Source organism: Alligator sinensis, unplaced genomic scaffold (assembly GCF_000455745.1).
Source record: "Alligator sinensis unplaced genomic scaffold, ASM45574v1 scaffold2241_1, whole genome shotgun sequence".
Lineage (NCBI taxonomy): Eukaryota > Metazoa > Chordata > Crocodylia > Alligatoridae > Alligator > Alligator sinensis.
Genome location: NW_005843292.1, coordinates 97,989 through 112,636, shown reverse-complemented (window position 1 = coordinate 112,636; position 14,648 = coordinate 97,989). Strand labels below are relative to the sequence as shown.

At 53.6% G+C, this 14,648-nt stretch overlaps 1 protein-coding gene across 2 annotated transcripts in view; it reads left to right on the top strand.

Moving 5' to 3' along the window:
* Nucleotides 1-5,073: 5,073 nt before the first annotated feature.
* The window catches only part of TBC1D16 (TBC1 domain family member 16), a 28,154-nt gene continuing 18,579 nt past the window's right edge, over nucleotides 5,074-14,648 (top strand). The window contains exons 1-3 of one of the 2 annotated variants that reach the window (XM_006038233.3): nucleotides 5,074-5,218; nucleotides 9,135-9,374; nucleotides 10,252-10,882. In XM_006038233.3, coding sequence (XP_006038295.1) covers nucleotides 9,197-9,374; nucleotides 10,252-10,882 — 809 coding nt within the window. In that variant the 5' untranslated portion in view covers nucleotides 5,074-5,218; nucleotides 9,135-9,196. The remainder of the gene's footprint in view (nucleotides 5,219-9,134; nucleotides 9,375-10,251; nucleotides 10,883-14,648) is intronic. The other variant, XM_006038232.3, reaches the window with a different exon arrangement.

Here is a 14,648-nt window from a genome sequence, read left to right as displayed (position 1 = left end):
GGGGGTATAATTGCCCCCCTGGGGGGGAGGGGCAGATTTGCCCCCCCGTCCCCCGGACATGAAGGCAAGCGTGCCCCCATTCCCCACCCCCCACAGGTGTTGTCTGTGCGTTTGCATGCCACCCTCGTGACAGGGGCTGTAATTGCCCCACTGGGAGGGGGGGTGGATTTGCACCCTTATGGAGGGAGGGGCAGATTTGCCCCCCCCAGGAGAGGAATGCAAGGTTGCCCCCCTCCCCGCTGTCTGCAGATGCCGCCTATCCATTTGCATGCAACCCTAATAGCAGGGCTCTAATTGCACCCCTGGGGGGTGGATTCCCCCCCCCCGCACGGGTGTCGTCTGTCCGCTCCTTTTCCCCCGGCCCCGCGCCGCTTGCCTGCGGGGCTCCGTGCTGGGGGGCACCTGGCTGCCGTCCCGGCTCCCTCCTCCGCCCCGCTTGCCCCGTCCGCGCGGGTGCGTTGGTGTGCAAGGAGCCGCCCGCTGGGCTCCGCTGCCGTCGCGTGTGGGGTGAACACACCTGCTTTTTTGTGATGATTCCTCCCCTGTGTTCAGCGCTGGGGAGGCCACATCTGGATCCTGTGTCCAGCTGGGGGCTCCCCCCGCTACAGAAAGGATGTGGACACATTGGAGAGAGTCCAGTGAAAATGGTTTGGGGGCTGGGGGACAGGACTGGTGAGGAGAGGCCGAGGGAAATGGGCTGATTTAGTCTGCAGAAGGGAAGACCGAGGGGGATTGAATAGCAGCCTTCACCTCCCTGCAGGGGGGCTGCAAAGAGGATGGAGCTGGGCTGGTCTCAGTGGGGGCAGATGTCAGGACAAGGAGCAATGGGCTCAAGCTGCAGCAAGGGAAGTTGAGGTTGGATATTAGGAAAAACTCTCATCAGGGTGAAGCACTAGGCAGGCTCCCCAGAGGGACGGTGGACTCTCCATCCCTGGAGGTATTGAAGACCCAGGTAGACAAAGCCTTGGCTGGGATGCTGTAGTTGGAGCAGGGGTTGGACTAGATGTGATCTCCCGAGGTCCCTTCCAACTCATTTTCTATGATTTTTTTTTAGTGAGCAGCGAGCGTCTTAACGGCACCTTAATTTTTATCCTGCTGTTTCTCCTCCTCCTCCCTTTGTCCTTTATGAGTCATGTTGGCTGGCCTTCCCGTGGCTGGCCGACGGGCTCTCTTGAGGAGCATGCCAACAGCGCTCTTAAATGAGCTGCAGTTTCTCAAGGAAACTAAGCCACGATTTTTCCAGGTGAGGAGAGGCTACGGAGGCCTGCTCGGTTTGGAAGAGAGACGCTTGAGAGGAGACACGAGAAGGGTTTACAACATGCTAAATGCCAAAAAGAAAGTCCCTAGGGATTTATTATTGACTCACTCTCGCCAGACGAGAATGAGTGGTCACAACGTGAAACGAGCAGACCGTCCGTTTAAACCTAGCAAAGGGATGTTTTGTTTCATACCGCGTCATTAAAGGGTGGAAGTTGTTGCCACCAAGATGCTGAGAGCGCAGCCAGATTCACAAAGGGACCGGACACGTTCTTGGAGGACAGGGGCATCAGGAGCTATTGAGCGAGGGGCACGGCCTCCAAGTCAGAACTTCCTAGACCTGAAATGCTGGAGGCTGCAAGTGGGAGAGGAACAGTGAGAAAAAGCCACGGTCGAACCCAGGTCACTGTCCCTTTCAGCCTCCACCCTCTGCCGTGTGATGCAGGAGCCTGGGCAGGATGGGTCTCTTTCCTGGGCAGTAAATGGCAGTTCTTGTGATCTTAAGGAAATGAAGCCAGGTGCTTTCCTTGTCCTGTCCCTGCTCTCCAGGGGGCATGCAACAGACTGCCAAAGATGAAACCGGGAACAGCTTTCAGACTTTTCCCTCTGGCAGCTTGGAGCAGCTCCAACTGGCTCCCACCCAATTTGTTGCACCCCAAACATGAAACGAAGTTTGTGTCTCGTAACTGTCCCCTGGAGTGTCACCATCCTTGGGACTTTGTTTGCTGTGGTTTTATCATCAGCTGAATCGTAAAGAGTGGTGTTGGGCATGAACGCTACAAATTTGACAGCTCATCCCGCAGTTGGTCCAATAAAAGCTATCACAAAAATCCTTGCCTCTTGTACAGATTAATGTAAGCATTTTCACTCTGACTGCATGGCAGTTGTCTGATTTAGGACCTGCAAGCTCTTTGAAGCGAGGTCAGCGTGGTGATATATTACTTATCAGATGGTTGGAAGCTAACTCATCTTCCCCTGGCCCCGTCTACCTATCTGCCTATCCTCAAGCTATGAGCTCCTCAGAGGTGGGGATCTGCCTCCTTGACTGCCTGGAAAGCACAGAATTGCTACCGTGAAACCAGTAAGGAATAACAATGAAAGTTATTGAGGGCAAGATAATGGATGTGTTGAACACAGATGCTTTCAGTATTGTTCAGTGACAGGTTTCTGAGTTGTGGGCTTTTGATTAAGCCTTTATACTCTCCATGACAGAATTCCCTTGATGGGTTATAAAGAGCAAGTCTAGCTTATTCCTACAGTATAATGCTCTATAGTGTCTTCTATACAAACTGTATTCCCAAATGCTTTGTAGAACTATCTAAATAGGTATAAAGAGCTAAGAAACAGAAAGTAAGAGGCACAGAGACCATTAGGAAAAGCGAGAAAGAATAAAGAGATTTTCAAATGACAGACACAGAGAGAGGGCCCAGGTGGATAGACGCAACAAAGTGCTCCCAGGCTGGAGAAGCAGCAGAGGAGAAGGCTTTTGCATAGACTATGATGAGATTTGAAGAGAGGAGACTGGGACGAGTGGAAGGTTGGGCTGCGTCAAGTCTGTGAAAGGCTTAGGGGAAAAAAAATGGGAACTTTAAGCTGTTCCCTGCAATGAGTAGACAGCTGTGGAGACATATGGAGAGGAGGTGATTTGGCCACACTTGTTTGAGAAAGCAGGGAGCAAGCAGTGCTCTCTGGAGTTGGGGAGTCTAAGTTGAACTTTGGCAGCTTAGGCGAAGGGAGAAGGACCGTGCCCCCTGCTCCAGCAGCTTGGGTGGATCAGCATGTGAGACGTGCAGAAGCGCGACAGATGTGGAAGGAACCTGAAGAATCATTCAGAGGGAAGAGCTGCACCTGCCGGAGGGAAGCGCTTCTTCCTTTGAAACGTTTAGCAGTGGAAACCAGCCAGTTGAGTTGGTCAAGACAGACCGGGGTGGGCAGGGAGGTGGCAGCCAAGTGTGTCCCCTCATGAAAAGAGAGTGGTTGCACTTCTGCCCCTCCTGTTACCATTCCCCAAGCCTCCCCACTGAAGGCACCTCACTAGTCCACCTGGAGCGTTTGGGCTGCCCAGAGTCTGAATTCATCTTGCACTGGGCTCCTGGCATGCTTTATATACACAGTGATTAATATTGATGAGAATGAAGCCTCTGTCTGTGTGTGACTCCCCTGACCCAGAGTCATGTTTGAGTTTCTGAAGAATGAGCTGCCAGAGTGGTTTGCTCTGCTGGCGGTGAATTCCCCAGGCTGGGAGGCCAGTTCCTGTTCTGAGTCCTACACTAAGGTGCGGGTGAGATTCGATCCCAGTACTACGATTTATGGTCATGTTCAGACCTAATGCAATTGGTGGTAACTCCATTGAAATCAAGAGGACCTAATTGAGGAGTGATTTTTGGCCCCTGGAGGGTTCGGTAAAGATCTTTGACTCCATCCTCAGCATCTTGCTGCTGTGTAATCAGCATAAAGCCTGAGCTAAGCAGAGGGAGAAGGTTGCATTCTTCATTCAGTCGGCGAGAAGCATCTTGTGCCCATGCTCATGTCACCTCTCAGCCTCTGGTGGGATGACAGAGCTTTGAAACTGGCTCACGTGTTTAGCCAGCAGTGCAGGCTGCCGCAAGTTCAGGAGACCAGCGCTGGAGCAGTATTAAGGCAGCACCTGGCAGGTAGCTTAAAAAGAATGCCTTCCCACATCAACTGCACGGATTGTATAAGTACCAGAGTTAAATAATGCATGAAATGGTGACTGGTCTGGGGGAGCAGAATAGACCCGTGTGGAGTGCAGCGTGCTTTACAAGCGGTGATTCAGTTGCAACATTTCCAAGTGTCTTCTCATAGCTGCCGTGTGTAGTAGTGGGCTCCTTGTGTGGCCAAAAAAGTGGTGTTTTTACCATTTTGTCTTTGTGCCCAGTGGGGCAGGGAGTGGTGCCCCACTGGGCACCTCTCCTCCAGCTTTAGGATGCTGGGTCTATGCAGTGGGATGCTGGCTCCGTTGCCCACGCTTTCCTGTGACCTGTGATGCAGTTTTGTCCTGGACTTCAGTGGGGCCAGGCGTCCTTCCCTATGCTAGTAGCATCTCTTGCTCTTTCCTTAGCGCCGCACTCTGTGCTTGATTGCTGCTGCCAGTAGATTAGAGATGAAAGACTTTTGATGTGGCCTACTTCACTCTCCCCGTGGTATGGGACAGCTTCAGAATTATTCCCTCGGGTGTACATTTCATTGCTGTAGCTAGTCTTGTGCCAGCATCTTCGCAAGCAGGTTGCAAGCGGTGATAGCAGCCTTCTGAATAGAGAGGAATGGAGCTTGACAGCAGCTTGCTGAGGGTCCCGTGGGATCTGTAGAAAACCTGCGGAGAGAGAGTGGGAGTGAGGACTCGTGGGCTCTTCCCTGCTATTACTACATTGCTGCGTCTCTCATAACAGACCCACAAGCTAAGTGTCTCTTCCCTCCCCCTGGGGCGTGAGGAGTAACCTCAGGGGTCTCCAGTGCAATGCAGTGTCAGGCTCACACAACATTAAAAATCAAGCCAAGTTTGTTGGTAGAAATTCCCCTCCTTGGAGAACTGCAAAGTAGAAAATGTTGCTCAATTCCAGCGTGAACTTGGCTCTTGTTTGACACCTCTGGAGCCCTTGTCTGTCCACAGGTTCCTGCTTCATTTCCAGAACCCTTTTATTTGGCTTTATTAGGGCCTGTATTAAATTCAACCCTTGGATTCAGCAGGATCCATTGCCAAATATGCAGCTGCTCAGCCACTTGGCTCTTGGGTTACAGCCCGACCTCCCAGCTTAGGCTGTGGCTCAGTCTGGATGGACCAGACCTTCAGTGCTGGTCTGTGCATAGCACGCTCAGAGCCTGAAGAACAGGCAGGATCCTAGCCCAGGACTGTGCAGAAACCCTGCGCTCCTCTTTATCGGAGACCCGAGAGCTGTTTCGAATGGAGTCAGCAGCATTCATCTCGGGAAGAGCTGCCAAGGTAGGGGCGTCCGTGTGCCAACCTGCAACAGGATCTTGTTGTTCAGCAGTTTGTGGAGCGGGGAGGGCCTTTGTAAACAGTAGCTGAGACACTGCTGGCGGCAGCGAGGCTTAACGCCCAGCGAAGGGGACAACTGAGGCAGCCCTGAGGGGAGGCAGCTAGCTGCGGGCTGCATGCTTTACCTCTGGGGTGCTCTGCTAGCTAAAGAGCGCTGGCATCAGCTAAGAAAGCACTGCTCCTTCTCCCCACCTCTGCTTTCTTCCCTGCCTTTGTCTTTTATATTCCAGTTTCTCTTTCCTTATACTCTGTTTTCTGCATGTCCTTTCACAGCATCTCATGAAGTGAGCTGCAGCTGATGAAAGCTTGTGCCATGTATAAACATCACACACACCTTCCTTGCTCCCTTCCCCCCCACTACCCGCTTTGGTTAGTTTATAAGGTGCAAATCTACCCTGCCTTCTAATTGACTAAGAAAGCATCTAGGGGCTGTGAGAACAACAAGAGCAGCTGCAGCCGAAGTATTTGGTGGCAGCAGTTGAGAGTGGGAGAGCGAAATCTTGTGTGTGCTTAACAAATATTGGCACCCAGGTGAGCTTATCAGCTAACCCCGTGCTCCAGCTTCCGGAAGGCAGGGGAGGTGTCAGCCGCTGCCACGTTGGAATGATCTTGATTAAGCCAAAATAAAAGGCTAATCTGAAATGCCCCTTTTCCTTTTATGGGTGTAGGAGCTCATGCTGACCCAGCAGCCCTGGCGACTCTCCCTCTCTGCATCCCCAGCACAGATGACAGGCACAGTTCAAGCTTCTGCTCCTGGCTCTTGCATCAGGGACTGACCCCTGTCGCTGCAGAAGGACGAGGGGCAAAGAGGTCGTTCTGTCCTCTTGGCTGGGGCTGCCAACATTTGTGCTGCTTTTTGGCTCGTGTGATCTGAACACCTGCAGGCTAGGAACGAGACCAACACACACTGACCTCGAGACCAACACGCGCTGACCTCGTCTCTGCAGCTGCCTGTCTCCTAACCAGGCCCCTGAACATCCACTCTTCCTGCCTGGACTGCAGCTTTTCTGCAGAGCCAGCTCAATGCACCCACATGATTTCCTTACAGCACAGCTCCTTCCTTTTGAATCACCCCCACCCCCTTTGCCCTGAAGAAGCAGTCAAGGCAAGCCCTGAGGTCCTTCTCAGATCTCCCATTCTGCAGATCTTCTGCAGTTGCTTCAATCTTTCTGAGTGCGGAGTAGCTAATGAACGGCCGCTGCTGCCGGTCATCAGCTGAGAAGGGCTTGGCCTCTTTCCCAGTTCCTGAAGGCCTCTGGAGGGCTGCTGTAGAGCTCTCGCCCTCTGGCACACTTTAGGTCTGTGCATCTCCTTGGGCTGCATTCTCCGAATCAGGATGCACATGCCTTGATCTCCGGTGTTCCCTCCAACAGGTTCTGTGGGTCTAACGTGGGGGGCGGTGGCTGGCGTGGCATGAAGCGTGGGTGCCCCTGCCCTGTTCAGGGACACCCACGCTGCAAGCTGGCTGGTCAATGCCACAAGTGCAGGTCAGCTTTCCCAACTCCCGGCGTGCAAGTGCTGATGACACACAGGTCACTCGGTGTCACAGGCTAGTTGGAGTTTCTGCTAGATGCTGGTGTTGAAATGTTGCCCGTAACTTCTTATGGTGCCTTGCAACAGCGCCTGCTGCACCCCGTTCAGAGCTGGACGGGGCTCCATCTATTCTCTGCGATTGTTGTGGATGCCCAGTTCCCCGCTACGTAGCCCAGACCCTACAGCAGAGCTCTGCTCTGTGCCGTGCGCAGAAGAGTCGGGACGGAGAGCCCCAGGCTGAGGAGCGTCGCTCTGCACTTGCATCTTTCGGATAGGGAGGGGTAGTGATCCTGCCTTGAGGGCTGGACGGGGTGAGCACTCAAGGTCCTCTTGTCCTGTTTCCTGTGACTGTCGGGTATGTGCTTTCAGAGCAGGGCTGAGACACTGCGAGGCAGGAGGGGAAAGGGCTTGCACAGCAACCTCTTCACCCTCGAACCCTTGGGCTCCGGGCAAAGCAGGGTCGATCCATCTTTGTCAGGTCCCACTGAGGCCTGACACTGTCAAACTGAGACGAAGCAGTGATTCGAGCTGACAAGCCAGGAGACGCATGGTGAAGGCTCACACTTTGGCCTTTAACAAGCACTGTCAGCTGCTCCTCTGACTTACCCTCTCTTCACTGTAAACAGCCGGAAAGCAATTTCCTTTCTTGCCACCTTTATCTCTCGGGTTGAGAAATGCTGACTTCTGCTTTGCCTCTGCTTCTATGGAAGGGAAGAGAAAGCAGCTCCCTTTTGTTTCCTTCTGTTGGGAGCTCAGTCCTGTGTAACCCCTGGTACCCTGCTGCCCTGTCTGTCCAGGCTGGGGAGCGAGTGCGAGGGTGAAATAGCCCCTAGGAAGCACTTGGCAGCACTACCAGCCCCACCTGGCATGGGTGAGTGTTGGGCAAGGGCCTTGGCCATGCACTAGGTAATTGCAGACAGGCCAGCCTGTCTCCACTCTGCATCCTTTCGGTTTTCCTGAGAAGCGGCTGAATCTGCTGTCTACAGAGGCAGGAGTCATTTGGGGGCTGGGTTCTGGGTGACCAGGAGCCTTTACCGTTCTGTTTCTGGCCACACCTGTGGCTTGCTCTGCCGAGCCAGGTGCCTGGCGGCAAGCCTGTGGAAGGCTCTCGCTGCTCGTGCAAGGTGCTGCTCTTCGCTGGGGGCTCGTGGCAGTCTGGTGCACGCCAGGTTAAGTTGGCTCTAGAGCACGCAGCCAGCACGGCTTTGGGAGAGCCGCTTTCCCTTCCACCTGCATGTTGCGGGGGGAGCGGAGACTGCCATCTCTCTGGTGTTTTCCGGCCGGGCAGAGTGATTCCTGCCCTGCCTTTGCATCGTTCTGGGCTTGCAAGGGAGTGCTTTGTGCCTCCCCGCGTGCTGCCTCAGCAGGCCCTGCGCTCTTCCCAGTCTGCCTGTTGAATTATTGATGGCACGAGCATCCCATCTAGGCTCAGCCTGCAGCTTCTCGTTAGCAGCACGGCCTGTTTTCGGGTCATGGTACATTTGCTGGTTACCTGGGGATCGTGTTCCATAGTTCGCTCATGTTCCCTCTTGCAAGCTGAGACGCCTGCCCCGTGGCTCGGCGCTGATGCGCTGTATTCTGTTACCTGCATCTTCTTTGCCTGCTGTAGCTGGAATAGTTCCCTCCACCCCACCGAGAAGAGCCCTGTGTCTAAATAACAGGGGGTTTTCAAAAGTCAGGGGATACGAGGTGAATGCCCTATAGCCTGGACCAAGCGGCGCCTGGTGCCAAGGGTGCAGTACCAGCCTTGACTTGCCCAGGTGTGGTTTCTGTCGCAGCTTTAATTTGGGGTTGACCTTATGGGACTGCCCAAGCTGCCTCTGGGCCATCGCAACAAGGACGCATGGGGCAGCTCTGAGTCCTCAGAGCCCCTCCCTTAGTCCTGGGCAATGAAGTGCTCTTTCTTTCCCTCCCTGATCATTATTAATTACTTTGCATTTTGTGGCAGGCAACAGAAGCCTGAGACCAAAGCTGAAACTTTGGTCTCTGCCATCCCCAGGGATGCTTCGAGCACTGCCTGGCTCCAGCAACGCTGGCCAAGGGGAGCCGGTCGTGAGCTGAGGCCGTCGCCCAGGCACCGCGTGGTTCCAGTGGGCTCACGCTCCCCCGAAAGGCCTCTCTCCTGTTCTGTGCATGGTTTTGCTGCGTGTGCAGTGAGGCCTGTAACTGCTTGGGGTGCTTGGAGCTCCCTGCGTGAATGGCAGGGCTGGGGTAGGAGCTGATGGGAACCCTGCCAGCTGTGATGTTGCATGGCAGGAAGTCCTAACCGCTCTGTTGCTGTCTCGTTGTGCGTCTCCTAACGCGGTTCCTTCCCCCTTCTCGGCAGATCTTTTGTCTGGACGTAGCTTCTGATTGAAGCGGACGGATAATGGAAACACTCCCCTGGCGATGTCTCTGGGGCGACTCCTCCGACGTGCCTCCTCAAAAGCCTCTGACCTCCTGACCTTAAACGCGAGCAGCGGCAGCAGCGCGTCGTCCGTGCTGGATGGGGAGATCATCTATTCCAAGAACAATGTCTGCGTCCACCCTCCCGAGGGGCTGCAAGGCCTTGGGGAGCATCATCCAGGTGATGGGGACTGCAGAGACTGCTGGGGGGTGGGCTCCGGTGTGTACGCATCTGCACGACATAGGCCCGCATCTTGCAGCTGATTCAAAGGGGTCTGCCATGAAATGAGGAGCCGAGACCTTCTGCCTACACAAGGCAGTGCTTAGGAGCGGCCAAGAAAAGTCCCTTGGCAATTTGGGGTGCACCTGCATGCATCCAGGATGCCGAGCACTGTCCCAGCCCTGGTTGCATGAGTTGCCCCTAAAGCCATTTCAAAACAGGGACAGGTGAAAGCACGGGGTGTCCGCATACGCTGGAGCCAGTGGAGAGCTGCGTTGCTGCTCTCTCTCCATGCCTGCTGCCGTGTCCTTCTAAATGGCAGTAGTTGTTACTGGCTTAATAATGAAAAATAATTAATTTGGTTTGCGTTTGCCTTTGGCTTTCTCTTAAGTATTTTAGCCTTTAGCTGTGCTAGGGCAAACGCCTCTGAGGAGTGTGTTTTAGCTCACACTTGGAGCAGGATAACTGATACCCAGTGCAAATTTTACATGCAATTGTGTCATTCATAATACACCCTTGATTCGTTGTCTAACGTGTCCAATCAGGGGCAGGAATAAATGCATGTGATTTCTGTAACCATCCAGGCCAGGAGGAATTTAAACTATTCATAAACCATCTGCAGAATCGGAATTATTTGCAAATAGCAAATAAGTTTGAGAATTTCACCATCTGTTTGTGGACCAGGGAGAAATCTGCCAAACTGTTGGATTCCCTTTGCTTGGCTGTGTTGGCAAGAGCCGGCTTGCTGGGGTGGGGGAGTCCGAGGTAGCGCCAGCACATGGCTCATCCTAACTATAAAATGTGTGTCCTAACGGGCTCGTTCTGTGCTCTCTTGAAGGCTACTTGTGCCTGTACATGGAGAAAGACGAGCTCCTTGGCACCACGCTTATCCTCGCCTGGGTCCCGAACTCTCGGATTCAGAGACAGGATGAAGAAGCGCTGCGCTACATCACTCCGGAAAGCTCCCCCGTGCGTAAGGCTCCCCGCAAGCGTGGCCGCCACACTCAGGGCTTTGGCTCCGTCCGGCAGACCTCTCCCACTGAGCAGAAAGGGGCAGTGATCCCAAAAGGCGAAGACGTCTTGGTCGTGTCGCAGCTCATCAGAGATGTGGCTCACATCAGTGCGCCTTCTTCCGAAGGGGACAAGCTCTCCCAAGGCTGCCCAACAACAGACAGTAGCCACAATTCCCCACCGCCTGCCCACAGTGACTCAGGAATATTATCGACAAGCAGTTCTCAGGATGAGCAGAACAGGTTGGAGCGGTTGGCGGAGGGGACGGAGGAAGGGCTGGACTGCAGGCCAGAGCAGGGGGAAGACGAGGCCTCCTTGGAGCTGTCTGCGGACGACGTGAGCAGGGACAGTACGTTCGACTCCGATTCTGATGCTTTCTCTTCCCCATTTTGCCTCTCTCCCATCAGCGAAGCCCTGGGGGAAAGCAGTAGCTCTTTGTTTCTCGATACCGAAAGCAGGTGAGCGTGTCAGGTTTTTCCAGCTTCCAGCGGGGAGGGGGCATGGAGGTGGATGCAGCTGCAGGCTCAGTGACCGAAGGAAGACCCGGTGCCTAAAAACGCGTCTGAGTCCAGCGGGGTCATCCTTTTCTTTGGGCTTTCCTTAACCCCTCTCTTTATGGCTCCATTTCCTTCCCTTACATCCAGTTCAAATCTCAAGAAATGCCCCATTTCTGTTCTGTGAAGAGTTTTGCACCCAGAGGTGTGTGCTTTATACTAGACCCTGAAACATGGGCTCACTTCACCAGGTGGTCTGGATTGGGTATTTTCACTACCTTCTTTAATAAAGTGCCTGTAGGTTTGTCTATGTGGGGGCGATGTTGGCCTTGAGTTAATACACCATTGTTATTAACTGATTGGGCATTAAACATGTACATGAATATGTGCATATGTAAGTGAATTGCAGTGCATAGCATCCACGCCAAGCTGGTCCGGATTCGCTGACATCCCCCAGTGCCAGGTGGGGGGTGCATGTGCTGCTGTTCCTAAGCACAAGTGGACTAATCCCAAAGGTGCTGCTGAGGTTCAAGGCTGCCTGCACCTGGTGCAGGTTAACCTTTCTGCGCCTCAGAAATACCCAGAACACATTCACACATGTAGCTGGGGTGGGATTTACCCCTCTGCAATGGGCTGACCTGAGAATGCCCCAAGGGGGTGGGCTATAAAGGTGGCGTCAGGTAACCAGAGTCTGAGGCTGGGTGTCAAGGCCCTGATGTCTGAGCAGTTCCTGTGTGCTCTGCATTGCAGCCACTCCTGGGAAGGGTGCTTCCAATTAACAGCAGCCCAACACAGTCTTTTGAGGCGGCACTTTGTAATGGGCGGGTGGGATGCGATGGGGAGAGAGCTCCAGCATGCAGCAGCAGTGTGGAAGGAGTCTGTGCGTCTGCCGAGGGCTCCCTCACCTGGCCATACAGCCGAACACACAGTGCATGAAATGCCCAAGGCGATTGTTCAGTCGCACGGTGCCAGCATCGATCTAAAAGCACGTGGCCCTTGCTCCTCTGAAGAAGTTGCCTCTTGTGCCAAATGCTGAAAGGGGCACATTTGTCTTTCTCACACTAAATCCAGCCTGTGGGATTAAAGCCATGCTGCTAAGGCTTTTTTTCCAAGCTATGTTTAGAACGCCCTGGATTAATAATTAACATCAGTTCTAATGACCTGGCTTCATGTGTTCATTTATTCTTCGCACTGTGCTGAGTTCAGACAATGCAGTTGGCTTGACTTGGGCTGGTTCCTAGTTGTTTTCATGTCACAGTTCTCCTGTGTTAGCACAGCGTTGCATTCTCTGGGTGCCCGGGCTTTGTTGGTTGTAAAAATGACTGGGGTTTTTCTGGGGTGTTGGTTGCAGCTGTGTTGGTCTAAGGACATAGGCCAGAGGCAGACAATTATTTTGGGCGGAAGGCCGCTTACTGAGTTTTGGCAAGCCATCGAGGGCTGCGTGACAGGCAGCCAGAGGCAGATAAGTATTCATTTTCTAAATATTTTAGGGGCCCCGCAGGCCAGATAGAATGGCCTGGCGGGCCACATCCAGCCCGCGGGCCGCATTTTGCCCACCCCTGACATAGGCAGACAAGGTTCTTTGGGTAAATGCAATGTCTTCTATTAAATGAAAGGCTCAGTTTGTCTGGGAATGTGCAACAGGCTTTACTTTCAACAAAACGTGCAGCTTCACACACTTTACCTGGCTCTTCCTCTTGAAAGCTGCAAAGCTTCCATGAAGATGCTTGCAGTTCGGTTTTGAGAAAGCAGTTTCCTGTCAGGATAATGACTAAATAAATCCACAAGGATTATTTTATCCACGCTGGTGTTTAGTTGTTTGCCGATGGCATCTCTGTTCCAAGCATTGCGTGGAACTGCTGAAAGGAGCAGTCGAATTACAAGACGGTTGGGCGAAATGCTGGGTTTTATTTGACCTAAAATGTGAGTTTGTTAAAAGCGAGTTATCCCAAAACCGAAATCTAGGGAAAATGCTTCCATGAAGGCTTTTCAGTGCCAGCCAGAAGCTTTCAAAAGAGAAACTACTCGTCTGTGGTTTGTATTCCTAGGCGGTCCCTTGGTATTTGTCCTTATAGCACAGGAGTGCCTGCCAGCGCGCTGGGTTTATGCTGGACTAACCCTAACCCTGAAGTAGGGGCGAGTGATGCTCTTTGGGCATCCTGGGGCGGCAGCAGCAGTGAGACCAAGTGACAGGCTCAGCACTGCAGAACGGGCACCTGGGCCAGGTGGAGACTGACAGAAAGGCTACAGACCCCTAAAATAACAAGGCAGCTCTTCCCTCTGCCCTCCATTCAGGGAGATTTTAAGCCTAGGAAGCTAGTGAAACATCAGCGAGGTTTATAAAATGCCCAGCGTTCGTGATTGTGGTGGGTGTAAGCAACACAGGGAGGGGAACATGATCTTTTGGTCTTCCCAGGGTCTTGCTGGTGGACGCAGGCAGCCTTCCCTTCCCGTGCCCATCAGTTCACCTAGCTCAGGGGAGCCTTCTAGTGGCTCACCAGCCGCACTCCCGGAGCTCCTGCCAACCTGCTAGATGCAGCTAGGAGAAGTTTTCAATACACTGCAAGTGGGAACAGGCTTGTCTGTTATGTGCTGTGGATTTAAAGGCCTTTTGCAGCACATGTGGCATAAGGGATGGCTTTGGGAAGCTCTGCCTGTTTCTGTGCCAGCCTGCTCCTTGGCAGGGCACCTTTGTCCAGGGGGTTGCAGAGCAGGGAGTGTGGACCCTGGCTTGCTTGACTGGTTGCACCTAGAGCCACGTGCATGCGACTGGCCTTGTTTGTCGTGTCCCTTTGCTGTAAGTCTGCCTCAGAGCTGGAGCGTGATGGGGATTTGTGTTGCTGCCAGGGTGTCTCTCTTTCTCTCTCTCTCCTGCCCTCCAAGAATACAAGTTTCAGTAGGGCTTTTTTGCCCCTTCCTTGGTTGCTTTCCTGCCAAAGGCTGGGCCCCTCTCCCTGCACCAACTCACCAAGCTGAAGCAATGCCTTTCCCAGGCATCTTTAGTCCAGTCGTGCTCCTTCCCATGGCAACAGGTGACGCAGCTGGAAGTAGACGATCCTGCGGGTGTGGAGGTGGGGCACTGGGAGTAAGCGCCAGGTGCTGCCAGGCTTCCAAGGAGACAGGTGTTGCAGACTGGGGTGGAGGCTGGAGGCCTGGTCGGGAGCTTCTCACATTAGCAATGCAAACCAAGAGGTTTCCAGGAAGAGCAACATGCAATAGCATCACACCAGATGCTTTCTTCCCGCTGGCACTGCTTTTAAGGTTCAGAGCAGAAGGGCATGCCCTCTCTGCAGGTTCTTGGTTCCCTGCAGGCTTCCCCCGCCCGGTCTGCTCTTTTCCTCTGCAGGGCTGGACGTGCCGCTTGGGTTTTCCTGAACGTGGGAGGAAGCTTTGTGCTCAGCCTGCCATCTTCCTCATTTGTCGGCCCACAGAAAGGCATGCACAGCATGCACTGACAGCCTAGTGGCTGCTTCTTTGGTGCCTGCGTTTTTACAGGGACGTGATGGCATGGGAAATAAATAGGTTCTTTCCTCCCTCCCTCTCCATCCAGTCCAGCACTGTACCTGCGGCAGGGGGCAGGGAGTGTCATCTCACAGCTCAAAGGGGCCCAAGTCAGGACTCCTGGGCTCTGTCCCCAGCTCTGCATCCAGCCGGTCACATGGCCATGGGCAATGCACTTAGCCTCTGTGTCCCCGTCGGTAAAGCAGGGGTAGCGGTGCCTCCGCACGAT